This window comes from Macrobrachium rosenbergii, chromosome 27 (genome assembly GCF_040412425.1).
Source record: "Macrobrachium rosenbergii isolate ZJJX-2024 chromosome 27, ASM4041242v1, whole genome shotgun sequence".
Classification (NCBI taxonomy): Eukaryota; Metazoa; Arthropoda; class Malacostraca; order Decapoda; family Palaemonidae; genus Macrobrachium; species Macrobrachium rosenbergii.
The window spans coordinates 15,091,006-15,109,334 of NC_089767.1; the positions used below are offsets into that span (position 1 = coordinate 15,091,006).

At 35.7% G+C, this 18,329-nt stretch overlaps 1 protein-coding gene and 1 long non-coding RNA gene across 15 annotated transcripts in view; one reads left to right on the top strand and one right to left on the bottom strand.

Moving 5' to 3' along the window:
• The window catches only part of LOC136853422 (uncharacterized), a 574,979-nt gene extending 564,537 nt beyond the window's left edge, over positions 1-10,442 (top strand). For all 14 annotated transcript variants that reach the window (XM_067128959.1, XM_067128958.1, XM_067128963.1 and 11 more), the window contains 7 exons: positions 24-179; positions 429-524; positions 761-890; positions 1,168-1,331; positions 5,826-5,930; positions 6,078-6,242; positions 6,880-10,442. In XM_067128959.1, the coding sequence (XP_066985060.1) occupies positions 24-179; positions 429-524; positions 761-890; positions 1,168-1,331; positions 5,826-5,930; positions 6,078-6,242; positions 6,880-9,366 (3,303 nt within the window). In that variant the 3' untranslated portion in view covers positions 9,367-10,442. The remainder of the gene's footprint in view (positions 1-23; positions 180-428; positions 525-760; positions 891-1,167; positions 1,332-5,825; positions 5,931-6,077; positions 6,243-6,879) is intronic.
• Positions 893-18,329, bottom strand: part of LOC136853423 (uncharacterized) — a 36,110-nt gene continuing 18,673 nt past the window's right edge. The window contains exons 2-3 of the long non-coding RNA XR_010857453.1: positions 5,811-5,944; positions 893-1,226 (exon numbers count right to left, since the gene is read on the bottom strand). This is a non-coding gene — a long non-coding RNA (uncharacterized lncRNA). The remainder of the gene's footprint in view (positions 1,227-5,810; positions 5,945-18,329) is intronic.

An 18,329-nucleotide genomic window follows, 5' to 3' on the forward strand; every position in this document is an offset into this window, starting at 1 on the left:
TTTATCAATTATTGCCCATACAGTTCGAGGACTTGACCACTTACGGAGAGCTCGCCGCTGAAGGGACTTTTAGAATGTGTGGTGCTAAAGGCCTCAGGCACATCTTCCTCTTCGAGAAAATGATCCTCATCGCCAAAAAGAAAGAAGAAAATACTCTCATGTATAAAGCACATATTCTTGTAAGTTTAGTACTGACTTGCTTTTTCTGTATTCATTATGCTATATTTTAATTTTGCTGCTGAGAATTTACATAAGGAATCATTTTATTTTATTTTATGTTCACGTTCAAGGTCACATAACTGTTGAGACCTGTTTCTAAGTGTGGTCTAATATTGTAGGTGAACTGATCTGATATTATAGGTGAATTGAACTTGAAATTTCAGGCACTGCACTGCAGCACTAACAAAGCTTTCAATTTTCACTTACAGTGTTCCAATTTGATGTTGATCGAATCGGTCCCTGGAGAACCTTTAAGCTTCCATATAATTCCTTTCGATAATCCAAGAATGCAATACACATTGGAGGTAGGTCTGGTTCCGGTTATGCATAGAATGTGGTTCCGGTTATGCATAGAATGTAGGAATATTCATTCTTCACAAAGCATTCAGTACCCTTCGTTGTTCATTAGTTTGACTTATATTTATAAATAAAATTAGCATTAATAAAATTCAATTAAGTCTTCAGCTTTAGATCCAGTGGAACATTTCATAAAGCAGGTTAAAACTTAAAACCATTTACTGATGAAATACATTTCCACTAGGCACGCAACTTGGAGCAGAAAAGGGAGTGGACGCTTCAGCTAAAACGAGTCATTCTAGAGAATTACAGTGCCAATATTCCTGCTCATGCACGTCAGTTGGTAATGGAACTTGGTCAGAGTAAACCTGAAGGTAAACAACAATTGCCATATTTTTATTGCAATACTTGGGTTAATTAGATTCACATGAAAGATATCCAGTAGATTCACACGAAAAAATATCCAGCAGTGTCTATTATCAAAGTGTGCCGTATTTGACCCCAGAAAAAGTCCCGTAAACAATAAATGATTTTCGGTAAGAACTAAACACTCAGATATTTCTAAGAAAGTGAAAATTTGTGTGTTAGCTGCACATTTGTTAGTCAAGTCACTCAACATCTCATAACAAATGTGGACTTTTCCTTTGCCAGATCTTCTAATGTCAGAAAGCCGTAGCAGTGGTCGGCGTGCCCATCATGCTCCTGAGTATCTGGAAAGGAGAAAAGCACATGACAGACGAAGAGCATCAGAGGGAGGCCTCAACACTAGACTAAGATTAAGACGTTCTAGTCGCACAAGGAAGGAGAAAGAAGAGGTAAGAGGATTGGGGCTTTATGTTTCATTAGTAAGTTCAGATATCAGTTAACATGAAATTTGGCTCTGTGCTCTGCAGTGATTAGGTGCTGTGTTCTGTCTTCATATTTGGAAAATCAAGTTTTGACAGACATGACAGTACATCCAAAATAGCTATGATGACTGCTGCTACTGGAATATTATTGATACTTTTCAAATTAAATTGTTAGCATAAAGCTTTTAACTATTATCTTTGCCTCGTAATGGCAATGTTGCCCTTGTGCATAAAGTTGATGTTAGCTTTTTACCTAACAATGAATTGCATATTGCTGAAATGGATTTGGCAAGTACTTTTTAATTAAAGTGTTAAATGACGCCTTCAGAGGAAAAGATTTCAACAGGTGGAGTCTATTGACAAGGTAATTAATTACCTGTATGCGTTAGGATTCTGAGGGTGGCGACATGGTAGATTACTTGGAAAAAGTTAATTACTGGGAGTATGCTCAAGAATTCCAAAAGCAATTAAGATGAACTTGAGAGAGAAGCTGCAAGCCAGCGTGCCATTGCTTATGGACAGTACCCCTGTTCACATAGTTGGCCACTTCAGTTACTGCCACCTGTGCTATGTCTTTGAATTGTTGCCTCATGACCCCTTACTAAACTTGACATGGCATTGTATTGAATTTCAGCCCCTTTCCCTGGCTCTTAGTCCTCTCCATAGTCAACATGTTGGAAGCAGTTATGAAGTCAGTCACACCGTGGAAGAGTTTTTATAAGACCTGGATTTTGATTGAGTTAAGGCTATCCATCATTTAGACACTAAAGTTCATAATGCTGTTATCGTTGTTGCAAATTAGTAAAATAAAATGAGACTATAAACCTAAATTTTAAATTAATTTTGAAGTTTAAAACAGCTGCTGAAGACCTGATTACACCCTAACACGAGCCTGATATCGGAACTGATTCCAAACCCCAAAACTGAGGCATTCACTTGATATATACCATTCAGTCATGAGAACCAAGTGATCTTCACAGCTTGGCTGGTTTTCTAGGAGAAGAGTTTCTTTTCTTCAGGGTATGTTGTATGCTTCAAAGAAGAGAAGATCATACTTTGATAAAAAATGTTAGTACCCACTGAAGTATTTTACTGTACCTGCTTTAATATTCTATATGCCTCATTATTTCTGGGCACACACAAAATAGTAGAAAGCATTCACAACACTTCCTGCATCACTATGAAGACTCAAATTATCTTCTTCCATTAACTTTTTTTAATTAGCAGTCAGGATGCCATACCATACAACTCTCCTGTAAGGCATTAAGAGTATTACTAGAAATGTCAAATCCTACACCAGTATTGGAATTGTAAACACTGATCAGTTAATATTAGTATCCTGGTGCCGTTATGTATGGAGGCCCAGGGTGCAGTCACCCCCTGTAACAACACAGTAATGTTTATCCACTGGAGGGAGTAAGGGCAATGAAGTATGGTAATTTTATAATGAAAAATAATACAAGAAGAGTCTTTCTTCCCAGACACTTTCTTGGTGAGGCTGACAGCTTTTGAGGTAACCCTTCTCTGCCACACCAAGGACTAAGCGTAATTTTAAATATATTATGAAGAAGGGTATTGTGCAACTTTTTATGTCCTTGACCTCCAAGAAAATATCTTACAGAAAATACATTCCCTGAGATTTGCTTTTGTTTTTTAATCAAGTATAATTTTACTTCACAGACAAAGGTATAAATACCCCAACTGAATGAGAAACTCAGTTATTGCGTAATAAAAACCCTCTTCTGAAGAAGTTTTAAAGTCAGAACAGCCGGAGCTGTCACTCAAACTTTCAACTCACTGTCATTAACGTAAGGCTGCAAAGAGTCTTCAGCCTGCAGTAGGCCACTGTAGATAAAATAGTTGGTAATCTTGTATGGAGCTGTAACACAAAAAATTGTATGGCAAATATTCCCTCAGTTCCTGTATCACAAGCTCTGTAAAATTTTGTCCAGTCTCTCTTATCCTCTAGTGAGTGAACAGGTAAGAAAGCGACTTATTGTGATGTATAATTGTACACCCATGAAAGACCTAGGGTAGGATTATGAGTGCTGTTGGCAATACACAAATAACCTCAAAAAATAACATCCTTCAGAAATTTTTCCGACTGCTGATGTTTTTTTGTACATAAATGTAGCAGTTCTTAACCCTTCTCCTAATGCTGTTAATGGCATCACTTCCCTAATGCACAATACAGCATACATAAAAAATTAGCACTAATAGCTATCTAAAAACGTGTCATTGTCAAGGATCACAGTAGTCCCACTATCTGAAATACTTTACAGTATTAATGCCCTTCTGACCCTACCCTGATACAAAATCACCACAGTCAAGGAGAAAGATACTGTTAGTGGCAAAACTGGAATCCAAATTCTGTGTACTGCTATACTGTACATGGTTGGGGAAAACTACAGTTTTGAATTGCCCTTATTGTAAACATTGTGATGAAAGTGTTCTGATGTGGGTAGTGAAGAAGAATTTTTTAATACTGTACTCCTATATGAAAAAGACTGAATTGCAAAAAAATTATTTTGAGGGCTGCTTAGTGGAGTGGTAAAAAATTAGCTCTTCCACTTTCTAAATAATTAAAAACAAAAGCACAAGCTATGTGAATTTATAGTTCTAACCCAGTGAAATGTAATGAAAGCCATACCTTGGATATATACATATCATTCCTGTATTATGCAGGCAGCCTGATGAACTTGAGGCCACTGAAGATTATGGAACACGGCATAAGCCAGATATAAAATTCAAGACATTTTGTTTGGAGTGCCCAACATGCTAATGTGGTGTTGGAGGAAATTGTTAAGTGAGTACACAAAGTCAAAAAGTTGATTTAGGAACAGTGAACAATTTGTTTCGTGTTAACTATGAAAAAAGCAAAAGAAATATGAGAACATCTGGTATCTAAGCATTTGAGATACTTCTTTAGGCTTGTTCTAGGCTGTTCTTTCAGCTTTGGTTAAGTGGCATTTTTACATTTTGGGGCCTTCGGACAAAATAAGGCTGTCTTTAGCTTAGTTATCATCTCAAGTCTTCATGCAATATAGCCTAGATATGTGTGACAATTGATTACGGGCAGCAGAAGCCATCCTTGCTGTACCTGCTACATGATGTTAGCTCAGTACAGTAAAAATATTCCACACAGAAACCAACAGGACTCCATTGTTCTAAAGCATGGAAACGTAGCATTTAAAATAATACAAAAATTCTCTATATGTCAGACAAGCAGGTGGGCATCCAGTCAAAAGAAAGAATTGTTGGGATGGCATTCATAGTCAATGCTATATATATATAAAAAAAAAAAAGAGGCTACCTATGAACATAGCTAGTCATTAACATATTTGAATGTTTGATATCAATAATTTTGTTGTCCTTTACTGCATTTTTGTGAAATATGATAGTATGTAAACTGTATTTTTATTATTTTACATATACACAATAAAGCAATTAAACTTTTAATGGATATTGTATTTAGTGAGATATTTTTCAGACTTACAACATATGTTCTATGTAGGAAAGGTTGCTGAAAGTGCTTCAGACTGAGGATGACTTCAAAAGGAATATTTCCGCTCACTGTTTTATGTAGTTTTATCTGTAATTTGAGATGCATAAGGGAGACTGCAATCCTGTGGTATGTGACTACCAAACTGAATTTGATCTTGACCTACACAGTGCAATAGACTAAATCGTGGCCTAAGTATTAACATTGTTTCCCACCACAGGATTCATTGTGAAGTCCATGAAGGGAGAAGTGTTATTGGTGAGTTGCTCACCATAACACTTCTCCCTTCTTGGACTTTAAGAATCCAGTGGAGAGCAATGTCTATAAAGTCTATTGTATTATGTAGAAGGTCAAGGTGAGACGGAGGGCCATATACAGAACAGAGAAGTCTGATAAAATGTCTCACTAAAAAAAAATATTTGTTCAGCTGATGAGTTCATTATGATTTATTTAAGCATCAAATGTCACACTGGTTCAAAGGTTAGAGAGGCAGCATCAACACATTCTATTAAGAGCATCAACACATTCAAATGTTAATTTCTTAGCTTTTCTGGCACAAAGAACAGCAGCCTAGCTATTTGTATGGATAATATATACCACTAATCACCTGAAGCCAAAGTAGTACAGGTGACTTAATCATGGAGAATCAAGAAAAAATCAAGTTGGCAATACCCTGTACATTCCTTGATAGAGCACTCACTGAGGAGGGAAACCCATACAGTATCTTGTTTGGAAGCGTTTTGTTGCTTCCAGTCATTTAAAAATTTGACCATCAATCAGCAATTCCAGCTTGGTTAGGCTACCAGTAGGTGTCTGCACAAAATGTCCCTCTAATTTATTTCCTCTGGAAGCTGACTGATAATCCTAGCTCATCATTACTTTTTACCGTTTTGTCTCATTATTAATGACTGGTATTCATCAATAAAATATTATCTGATTCATACCTGTATATCACACAGAAGGAGTCCCGAAGTCGCAGTGCTAGCCGTACAAGGGAAACAGATGAAGAAGCTGACAGAAAGATTTCCACAAATTCTGCTCCATCATCCAGTGAAAAATCAAAGGTAGTTCTGTCTTTCTGTAAAATATATTTTGAAAATGTCATAAAAGTATCTGAAATACATGTCAGATTACTGTGACAGACTCAGGAATTTGTTTGACATTTTTAATAGATATTTTTCTTACATCTGACCATTTAATATTTTCCATAGCTGAAAATACCATCAATGTGGGGTCGACGTCGTTCAGAGCCTGGCATTGGGAGCAGGGAGAGTTTAAGCGTAACACTTTCAGCTCCTGAAGATATCAATACTCCTTCTCCCGATACAACCATTGATATCAGCATGAACACTCCAAATGAAGCCATAACACCAGAGGTTTGTAGTGAATAAAGTTATCATTCAAAAGGCTATAATATTTGTTGACAACGTTTGAAACACTATGTTTGATACAGTTTTCAGAAAGAATTGAACAGAGAAATTAAGTAAAAGTTTAAGAGGAAACATAAGCACTTTATTACAAATCTATCACACTTCGTGATTTCAGTCACTGTAGTAAAACTTATCACACTTTGGAATGGTCATTTCAGTAAAACTTAAGTTTTTAAAAGCATGCTTTAAACGTGCTTTCAGTCACTGGTACTGTAAAAAGTTTTTAAAGCATGCTTTGGAATGACCACCAGGTACTGTCAGTAAAAAAGCATTAAAACATGTTTTTATTTTAAATAAGTTTTTAAAAGCATGCTTTGAAACTGTAGGTAGTATGATTTTAAATAAGTTTTTAAAAGCATGCTTTAAACGTGCTTGTAAAACATGACCACCAGGTACTGTAGGTAGTATGATTTTAAATGATTTTAAATCAAACGTGTGCATGACCACCAGGTACTGTAGGATTTTAAATCAGTGCCAATTGAAAACCTTTTTTATTTTTTTATGTATCTAGGTTATTCTTGATTACTAAATTAGTGTAGAATTGGCTGAATCCATCAATATACCGTGATTTTTTTCCCCCCAGATATCAGTTGATGGCCTGTCTGCATCTGAATATGAAAGGGAGGAGGAACCAGAAAATGGTGAGAATCTGGAAGAGATTGTTAGTAAAATACTTCAGCGAGAGTTGCAACTGCAAAAGCTTCTACTAAATAAGCAACGAAGAAATCTTGTCAGAAAGATCCCTTTCAAGTACGACACATCAGACACCGAAAATGAGGATGGCCCTTGCTGCCGAAATAATGAACCTTATCCAGGATCTGAGAACCATAGTACACAAAGAAATGATGATGTGGGAGACTATGTAGACTTTTACTTTAATGAGGGTCAGTGTACAACTCATAATGAAAGTGCCAATGCATCAAGTAGTGAATGCCAATCTTTGTATAGTAGTGCCGTCTCTGTTCACAACCAAATCACAGGTGATTTTCGACCACTTAACAGTGAAAAGCCAAACAAGCCTGTAAGAAGGTCCTCTTCTGATCTTAGTTTTAAAAAGGCACCAGCCAGTAAGAAGAATACAAACTATGACAATTTGATTAATATATGGAGTACCTTGCGAGGAAAAAGTCCTGAAAAGAAGCATGGTAGCTTAACTCCACAGCCCAAGCATTCCGAAATCTCTGTAAATAGTTTAGAGAAACCTCGATTACGGCGAGCACAGTCATTTTCTATTGAAAAATGTCTAAATAGCAATAGCGAAAATATTTACGCCTCTCCAGCCCAGTTAGTACCTCAGCCAAATACTGCCCCAGTTCAAAGCTCTAAGAAAGAAGACATTTGGGTGAAGGATGAAAATCGTGGAAGTCCAAGGGAAAACCGTGAGCGCCCTGTCACCATAGCAATCTATAACTCAAATGAAGTTAGTTTAAGTGCATTAGAACAATATCTTAGTCAACCACGCTCATCTGGCCACACTCCTGAACGTTTCCCATATGATACAGAAGATAACTTTACAGATTATTCTATGACTCCACACATGAGTATGGATAACATTTTGAGCATTCACCCAGAACATAAAATTTATAAGCCATCAAATAATAGAAATACATTGAAGCATGTTTTTAATAAAATAACAAGTCCCAAAAGTAGTAAATCCATCTCTGAACCTTCAGGCTCAGTTTTTAATTATTCTGTTGAAAGTGAGCTTGACAGAAATATTGGTGATAAGAAAGCTAGCAAGATGGTGTACAATATGGCCAGGCAATGTTCCAGAACACTGAAAGAGCGAATAAAACAGATAAGAGCAGAAGATGGTGATAGAAGTCCAGGTATTAAAAGCGAAAGTTTGTATTCCCTACCAATATACAAACAGGGGAGTTCTAGCATCGGGGCTCGTTTGGCAGGTACGAACGAGCCTTCTGACTATGCGGTTCCGAGGATTAGACCTATGGACCAGAAACCTAAATCAGAACTTCGACCTGACTCGGTTCTGTCCTCTTCATCTATCCTCACTTCTTCCTCTTCATCCTCATCCTCCTCCAGTCGCGATACCAAGTTCCTGGAAGGCGTTGAAGTCTCCAGTATGGCTAATGTGGAGGAGGAAAATGAGGAAATTCAGGAATCTCCTTCCTTCGAGAGTGATGCTTCTGCTGACAGCTATTATGAACGGTCTTTTGAGGCAATTGAAAACCTGGAAACAGAGATTTTCAGAGATAGCGCCATCTATAGTGATCCAGAGGACCCCGAGTCTCCTCCATCAAGTCTTAATCAAGACAGGTCACCTACTAGTCCTAAATCCAGATCGTCTGTTTCACGAAAACCCTCTTCCCGCTCTTCTAAGAACAACCCAGCTTCTGCCAAATTTAGGTCTATTGAGTCCAATTCAGCATTAAAATCTACGAAGATAACTAGTGAAGAAAACACTGCACCAAAAAGTACCGAATCTAGTGGTTTATCTCCTCAACCTAAGAAAGTACCTCCACCCGTTCCTGCTAAACCTGAAAATATAAAATCAAGAAAAAGCCGAGCCTGCGGTACTCTCATAACACAACAACTTAAAAATCTAGAAGAGTGCTCAAAACCCAATCTATCAGAGCAGGCTTCATCATTTGAAGGCATTAGAAGTCTAGATGAACGCCGTAAAGATCTCAGAGTTCAAATTAAAATAGAAGGTGAAGATGATACAGAGATATCCAGGAAGGATTTCAATGATGGAGAATTTTCTACATTTCGACATTCAAGGCTAACTAAATCACCATCTCTTATGACCCCACCAATAATCAAAAACCCTATAACCCTCTCTCCTCTTAGCAATTTATCTGTAAGTCCATTACACGTAATAAGATCGTCATCTGTCCCTCCTAGATTGTCCCCACGTCCTTCCCTCACGCCTGAATCTCCAAAACCATCATCATTAGGGACTGCAAGTCCAATGGAGAGTGAAAGAAACTCCCCTCTCCCTTCTGGTGTTGCTCACACGTGTGAAAATGCTGAGGGAGAAGAGCCAAGAGTAGCAAGGGGATGGGTGAAGCATGTTATAGGCAAACTACAGGCAGAGAGTGATGTATAAATGATTGAAAGGCATAGCTTGCTTCATAAGTTTCCATGTTCTTTCCAGTGAACTATGAAGGATTCACGACCTGTTGAACTTGCTTAAATGGGATGTTTAAACCTTTCAGTCTTTACACGAGTTTTCTTGAAAGTGCTTAAACTAACAAAAGACAGTTCCAATATGGGTAAATTTTCTTGTAATCTTTCCAGTCCCATGCATTTCTCTATATGTATTCCAGTCAGTGCTAAATTTTGTTGCAACAGTGTATTATGTGTAATTTGTAAAGTGGCTAAGTACAGTAACTGATGTGCTTGAAAGTATATGTAATGATAATCTCAAAGGAATATTTATGATTTTTTAGACAGATTTAATCTTTTACACAGTATTGAGTACCTGTTACCTATATTGTTTTAATCAGTCTGGAGACTGAATCTACAGTATTACTAAGTCTCCCAGAGCAGTTCACAGTAGGGATTATTCTGTGTAATCATTGAAGTGAGAGCGATTCTCCTTCCAATTCAATTTTCAACACAAGCTAGTCAAAGACAATCTTATTGCTTAAGTTTAAATACAAGGTCAAAAACTTTCTACATTGGTCAATTTTTTTTTTTTTACCTATTAGTTTTGAATTTGGAGTTTTTGATCTATATGTATTGTGTTGGTGCTTCTGTATGCATTATTAAATAATAATTTGCATCATTGTTCCATGTGATGGCTCCTTAGTCTTTTTAACTCTGAATGTTAATTCTTTTCAACAGAGTTTATGTTCTACTTTATAATCCTTCTGTATTTAATCTATCACCAAGTGATGTGTTCATTCAAGGCAGTGGAGTAAAATGGTGGTTACAGTCGTCTGTGCAAACAGCGAATTATTCTCTTTTAAGTCTCTAGGTACTACATGGATTATCACTTTTTCCACTGAGCATTGAATAATGTATAAATTTAGCTCTTTATGTTTTAAAGAACTAAAGAGCTTATCATTTTACAGGTGAATATTATTTCATTATATAAATAAGGTATCCCATGTTGCTTTTATAAAGCACAACCTATGTACAGTTTATACATACCATGTTTTAATAAAAGTCCTCTATTAATGTTTGTTTACTTACTGGTGCTTCCACTGAAATATTAACACGCGAAATAAGTTTTTATTTGATGAACAACAACAACAATCTCTTATAATGTGCAGCCTTCTAACGTATGATACATGGCACAAAATCATGAAGGAAATAACTGAGTACTAAGTAGGTGGAAATTTAAAATCAGTATGCCGCTTGATGCAATGTGACTACGTTACTTGACAAACCTTGGAAAAACTTGTCCCAAAACTCAACTTTCAAAATTGAGCGAAATACTGTAAATCCCATAAAATCGGACTACAGTAATCAATTTTATTTACAAATCCCAACTCTTCAAACTTTAAGGCTACTTAATAGCAAATGAGAATTAACTTCATGGTAGGCAGTTTGTCAAGCCTTTTATTGGTTTTTGAGCCTTCTATTTTGCAAATGGAATCCCTTTTCTGTGATGAAAGCATTTCATATTAAAGAGACTGCATAATGGAATTACAGTATGAAAGACTGTCCCTCAAAAGTGCCATAATAAAATACTATCTGCTGACTTATTGAGACACGATTACTTAGCCTAGTCACCTTACGCTTCAAGAGGACACGAAGACAACCCCTAATTGTATAGAGGAACGGTAACTGAATGTGTAGCTACCCATTTATTTTAACGGAATTTTTTCAGTTTATAATCAGACTGTTTGTGAAAAACTGGGAACATGAAAGAATAAACGATATAAAGTTACTGTACTAGTTATATAGAAAGTACAGTATATTGAAGCACTAAAAGTATATATAACAAAAGTTCAAAGATTAGGAACACATGGTTTCTGAATGAAGCGAGATACCCTTGAGTCGAGATGCACTAAGGAATTGCTACACTGACAAGGTATCCACACTAAATAATTGCTACACTAACAGAGTATCAGCCACTTCAATTGGTTCTTGTATAACCTTTCTCTCATATATGTTTTCTAAGAAAATTTACTTACAAACAACAGTGGAAATTAGGCAATAATTAACTTCGAATTTCAATTTCAATTATTTCTGACCCCCACCCTTACGACAAAACCACAGCACCGAGTTCTGTGCCTTCCCAGTTCCCACTACAATGGTAATCAATGAAAAGACCTACGCTCAGTTGTATCTATAAGTTCTTAAAAAAAAAAAAATTCACATTTCACTAGATGTCTTCTTCAGACATATCAGATGTTTAAAAAAATTTGTTTTTCCCAAAATCGTATCAAGAGTTTCATAATCGTGCCTGAGAAAGTTGGCAGTGGATCCTTTACTTATTCCATCACCTTAAGTCTAGTCTAGTCTTGTTCAAAAGCCTGATTTCTTGGCTATTTTGTACGCATGAAAAACTGTTTCCACAAAATTTAATACACCAACAAATTTTAGAAATGGAAGAACGCTACAAAATCACAAGACCCACAAAAAAGATGACCTTAATATTAAACCATGACCACCGTATCCTTCCACAAATGATAATGATATCAATCACTTGATAGGTACTTTTCGAAAAATTGGTTAATTACTTTACTCCTGTTTATTGTCAAAAACTTACTTTACCTAAAACATCAAAAGGCGATAGAACCATTGAAAAGTACAGTTTTTAGCGATTATATAGTTTTTGAATGCTTCTCTACGTCAACTCTGACACGTGGAAATACATAACAGAAATACATTGCACAAAATTTTGGGAAAATATCCATATTCTAGCCATATCCAATAATAAAGTGATAAACAGGCTTATCAGCACAGCATTGAACAGAAAACTGTCATGAGTTAAGTAGAAAATCTTTACCTGCCAAAAGCTTGAAATATTCACTACAAACAGTTAATGATTTTAAATCATACACGAATATTAAGTGATTTCTCAAGTGTTCCAAAACCTGCTTGTTTCTCGAATAATACAAATAGAGTAAATAATATTATGTCAGTGAATGTGTTAGCTACTTCCTTAACATCTAAGTTTAAGCGTTTGGCTTAAAAGTACAAAAAATGCTGTCCCATAATTAAGAAAGAAGTTGAGATGAAAAACTTATTGTTTCATGACGAATAACACAAGCTATGAGAGAAAGGAGGCTGGCCGGAAATAAATACAAAAGCCCTACAATCAAGGGCAATACGGTACTGCAACAATTGGTACCAGAAGTATGAATGATGTGATTTTATAAAAATAATAAGGAAAATAACCTTCTTAGAGAGTGAAGATCCCGCAATTTCAAGTAAATTTGCAAATTTCTGTTATGAGAAATGGAAAAATATATAACTGCATTCCACCCCCCACCCCCGCCCCGTGAAACTCGGATAGATATCTTTCCAACAGAACCGCCACCAGAGCAACAAAAATGTTTCAGAAAGTTTGACTATAAAGAAACTATAAAAAACAAGCGAGAAAAAAATATTGTGATGCTGACCCACTTCCCGTGGCAGATATTGAACCGGCGGCAAATTATCATGAAGACATTTTGTTGTCCAACATAATGAGAAACACGAGCCTCGAACAGCGTTACTGCCCAAACAGCATGAAAACGCATGTACGAAACTTTCAAGTACAAAGGAGATGAGCAATCTTTAGAATTATTGACTAATAACAGCAAACTTCTCTATAAAAAAAAATATCTTCAAAACCATGCGAACCAGCAGCTAGTTAAAAAAAAAAATTTACCAGAAAATCGGTCAGTATTTATTTTATAAATCACTGAACTGAAACAGTATTGTGATCTGTTGAAAATGACCACCTGAAAAGCATAGATAAATGGTAAATACTAAAATACTGCTAAATCTATATGCAACACGTGATGCAATAGTAAAGTGACTTATGACAGAAAACCTAAAATGGATAGGAAATGAAGACGATTCACTGTAATGGTAAGAACTACTAACTTTTAGAAATTTTAAAAGTTCAAATCGAAAACTGTAAATCTGCCTCAAAAAATCTACCAAGAGTAATGCCGCATGACAATATCCTATACCACATTATTTAGTATTTACACTTTTGTCAATAAAAGTAAAAAAAAAAAAAAAGTTTTTACACTTTTTAATACCACTGATTAACAAAAAGCATGACAGAGAACGCATTTCGGAAATAACATTCAATTCACTTAATTAACGACAACGCGTACGATATCATGATTAAAATTCGGGGAAAAAATTATGGGTGAACTGAAAAAGATTTGATACTAAATGAAGATAAGACAATGTATATCAAGATGGTAAAAAAGAAATATAAAAGATTTCGTATTAGAGCAGAAAAAACATGGAATACAGAAATATAATTAGAGAAAACAAAGGAATCAGGCAGAACTAGTTGATGTACATCTAAATAAGGCAAATAAAAAATTATAACTAACGAAAATATGACACACTCACCTAATAAATTTAGCCTTCATAAAGAAATACTTCAAAATGACTACGTTCAAAATGCTAGTAAAAAAAACTATGTAATAACAAGGTTAGACTATTGCAACAGTTTATAACGGTCTACCCAACCATTTACTAAGGAAACTGCAGGGTTTAATCAACAAAACGAGTTCTCACGTTCATTACTAAAAAAAAAATACTCAAAATGTGTAAAAGACCTCCAACAGAAATATACCACCAAAATACATAAATGTACATAAAAGCATCGACAACTACTGATTAAGATGCAACAGAGATATTAAAAAAAGACCCTTGAATACACACACGGTAGTCAGACTATTCAGGTTGTCCCAAGAACAAAAATGTGTAAACTAAGACATTTAAAAAAAAAAAACTTGTATACCGTAGCTTTCTTACAAGTAGGACGGGTCTGTGAAGTGCTCTGCGTAGAGTGCCGGATTTGCGCGATGTGAATACAAAGAAGAGGAAGGGAAAAGGGAAAAGAAAAAACACTATCATGCGAACACTATCCCATAATTATCGAAGCAGAACGTAAAGATAGGACACTAAATAAAATACTGGAGGGGGAGGAGTCAACCCAACTCAAGAGAGTCGGCTGATGATGAAGGAACTTGCTGTGAAATGTGTGATACATGGTTCCACTTCGAATGTTCAGGTACTGAGGTCAGATATACCCCTATACTTAGGAGTAACACATATTGCATATATGTAATAACTGCAAGAGGCCTGAACAAAGAACACACAAAAAACACATTGAAGATAAACTTGAAGAAAGAAAAGCAAACACAGAGATATTAGCAAAGTTGATTCAGGAGTCGGCTCAGAAAACTAGTGACGTAATGATCAAAATATGTGAAATTCAAAACAAAATTGACAATGTTGATAAAGATGTAAAGACCATGACAAACATGGACAAAACTTATGCTGAATCACTAATGACAAAAAAGTGCTTCTGATCAAATCTACAAACGAAAGAGAGCACAGCATCAAATGAAAAGAAACAAATTATGAGTAAAATAACGGCGCCAGTTGAACAGATTAAAACAACGTGAGATGGACACTTCTTTGTATGATTTCCAGACAGGAAAAATTTAGAAAACGTAAAAAAGGAGATGCAGGAAATCAGCAATATATCAGTAAATGAGAAGGGTAAACTTAAACCAAAAAATAATAGTATATGTCCCGAAGAATGAAGATGACATTGTCGATAACACTGTAAAGAAAAATCCATGGATAGGTAATTTCATTTCTGAAAATGACGACCTGAAAATTGTAAAGGAAATGAAAGCCAAAGATGACAAATATAAGCACTATATATCATCAAATGCACACCACAAATACGAAAGGCTATCTATGATAGAGGTGATAAATTGTGTACAGCCATTACAAAGTATACGACTGTTACATGCCCTATCAATGCTATAAATGTCAGGAATTTGGTCATAGCGCAACAAATTGTAGAAATGACCAAGTTTGCCCTAGACGTGGTAAATATCACAAATCAAATTAATGTGTCAGCAGCATCTTCAAGTGTAAAAATTGTGTAAAGAAAGGCCATAGTGATACTAAACATAACACATATGATGGCAATAAGTGCATAGTATATAAAGAATATGTGTCAATGGTGAAAAATAACACGGATCATGGCTTTGACTAATAATCCTCTATGCAATTTAATAAACATGCAGTCCGTAGGAAATAAAACTAACACTATTAGAAATCTTATAAATGATCACAATCTAGATATATGTATGCTAACGGAGACTTGGTTAAGCAATAATTTGAGTGATTATTCTAAAATAAACAAAATGACGCCAGGGTCTCACAACTTTTACCATGTACCGAGAGTAAAAACGCTGGTGGAGTGGGAATCTTTGTCAAAAGGTTACACTGTACAAAGTATCTATAATGAGCCAAAATGTGTTCAGTACATTTGAATGCATCAACACCAAAATTACACACAAACAAACACATACAAATCATAACAGTTTATAAACCACCAAGCACAAGTAAGAGATCGTTATAGATGAATTCAGTGGCTTACTCGACTTGTTAGCTGATAACAAAAATATACTGATTTGTGGTGACTTCAACCTACATCTGGATGATAACGATGACAAATATGTCAAAGAATTTATAGTTACTTGAAAGCCACGACCTCGTCAATGTTGTGAAAAAATCGACATCACTATTGAACCATACCACTGACCTAGCGATACAAAACAAAAACGAGATTGTGAGTGCCATACAAGTTGAGCCTGAATGCGTGATATCTCCAACACATAAACTAGTTACATTTAGTATAAATATCTGGAAAGGCTATACACTGAAAACAATTATCACTTACATAAAACAAAACCAACTTTAAAGCTGATGAATTTATTGCTGAGAGCATAAGAAAATAAGAGAAACAAGCCAGGAGTGCAGGTGTACTTTGAGGAATACCTTGACAGGCGACCAAGTATGTGTAAGCTGTTTTACTTTCTATAGCAAAAGTATATTGGCGTCAAGCTACAACGATAAATGTCCAGAAATGACAAGGCAAATAATAGTTAAAGAAAATGCCAAATGGAAGATCTATGGAAAAGATCGAAAGAATTAAGAAGTAGTGAAAATTGGTCACTGTATAAAACACCCAGAAATCAGTACAACGACTTGATTATGAAACCAAGAAAATATATTACAATAAAATCCATGCCAATTTAGCCGGAATGTTGGGACCCAAGAAAGAAAAAGTTCTACTTGATGTAGCTAGTGACTACAAAAACCTGGCCGATAACTCTGAACTACTTTGAAGAAAAAATTCAAAGAATCTGTCTAGTTTAGACAAGGAGGTCCCTCCTGATCTCCCAGTGATCACAATGAGAAATAGCAATTCAGCAAGTTTAAAGAACTGAGCATGAATTACTTTGAAAAAACTACGAGGAAAAAAAAAACACCTACTGTGAACATTACCCGTTTCCCATGAGAGATTTAAACGAGGCAAAAAACTTTGATCAGTTGCGGGAGCTATATTTTGATATTGTCAAAATGAGTCTAGCACAGGCAGCCTTCCCAAATAGTGAAAAGCTTAATTGTACAAAGCCGGCCTATAAAGGAAAAGGCGATAAAGAAAATCTACGCTTCTAATTGAAACAACTCAACATTATACTTGATGATCAGTCTGCGTACAGAAAAAATCACTCAATAGAGACTACATTGTGCGCAATTATAAATATGGTAAAAATTATAGAAAATGGAAAATGTGGCATCCTGGTTATGCTTGACCTAAGTGCAGCATTTGACACAGTTGACCACAATCTGCTGCTTGAAGACCTGAGAGCAGTAGGCATCGAAGATGATGTACACAAATGGTACAAAAGCTACTTAGAAAACAGGAAGGTTACAGTGGTTTTATCAAAAGTGAAATCAGAAAAGAAGGCCTAACAAAAGGAGTGCCCCAAGGCAGCGTTCTGGGTCCCCTGCTATTTGGCATTTATACAATTGAACTTTCTAGAATTCTCAATAAGGACAAGGTATAACCTGTATGCTGATGATACTCAGTTCTATTTTCCTGTCGAAACGGTAGAAGACACCATTAGTAAAATTGATGCAATAATGAAAGATATTAAAAAATGGATGTCGGCGAAGTAATTGAAACTTAATGAAGACAAAACTGAGTGTGCTATTTGGATCTGACAGTGCACTGAAAAATGAACACTTCAAAAGAATAACTATTGGTTCGTCAACAATAAATATTGTAGCAGCAGTGAGGAACTTAGGAGTATTTATTAATAATAAATTGTAGATGAAGAACCATATATTGCATATTACAAAAACCTGTAACTATCATATTAGAAACATTGCATTTATTTGAAAATACCTAAACGAAGATACTCCGAAAACAGCATTTGCAACCAAATACTTTCGAAGCTTGACTACTGCAACGTTATATACTACGGTCTCCCTAACTACCTACTAAGAAAATTGCAAGGAGTACAAAATAGAGTCGGCAGGTTAATAAAAGGACTACGTTCCCGTGATAGAATAATCCCAGCATTACCTGACCTACATTGACTCCCAGTAAAAGCTAGAATAGAATATAAAATACTTCTTGCAGTCTTTAAAGCACTAAAATATGGTGAACCAACGTATCTGAGAAACTGCTTAAGTTTTTTTAGACCTGAAATGAATATTGCAATCAGACATGCAAGTGAAGCATATGGGTTATTTGAACCTAGAACAAATTGTAAGTCAGGCGAGAAAGCATTTGTACACTGAGCACCAAGACTATACAACAAAATACCGCCTGAAGTGAAGAGTATACAAGAAGAAAGCATTAAAAGACAATTATAAAATATAAGAAGCACCTTATTTTGAAAACGTACAAGAGCCCGCCAGAGAGGGAATCATCCCTGTGGAAGGCTGTACATAAAACCAAACAAAGTGAAAGTGAAAGTATTCAAGTTATGTATCTAAAGAATTATGACATGGGTCCCACCATATGGAACAAAGAGATGGCCAAATACAAAGAAATAAGCGATA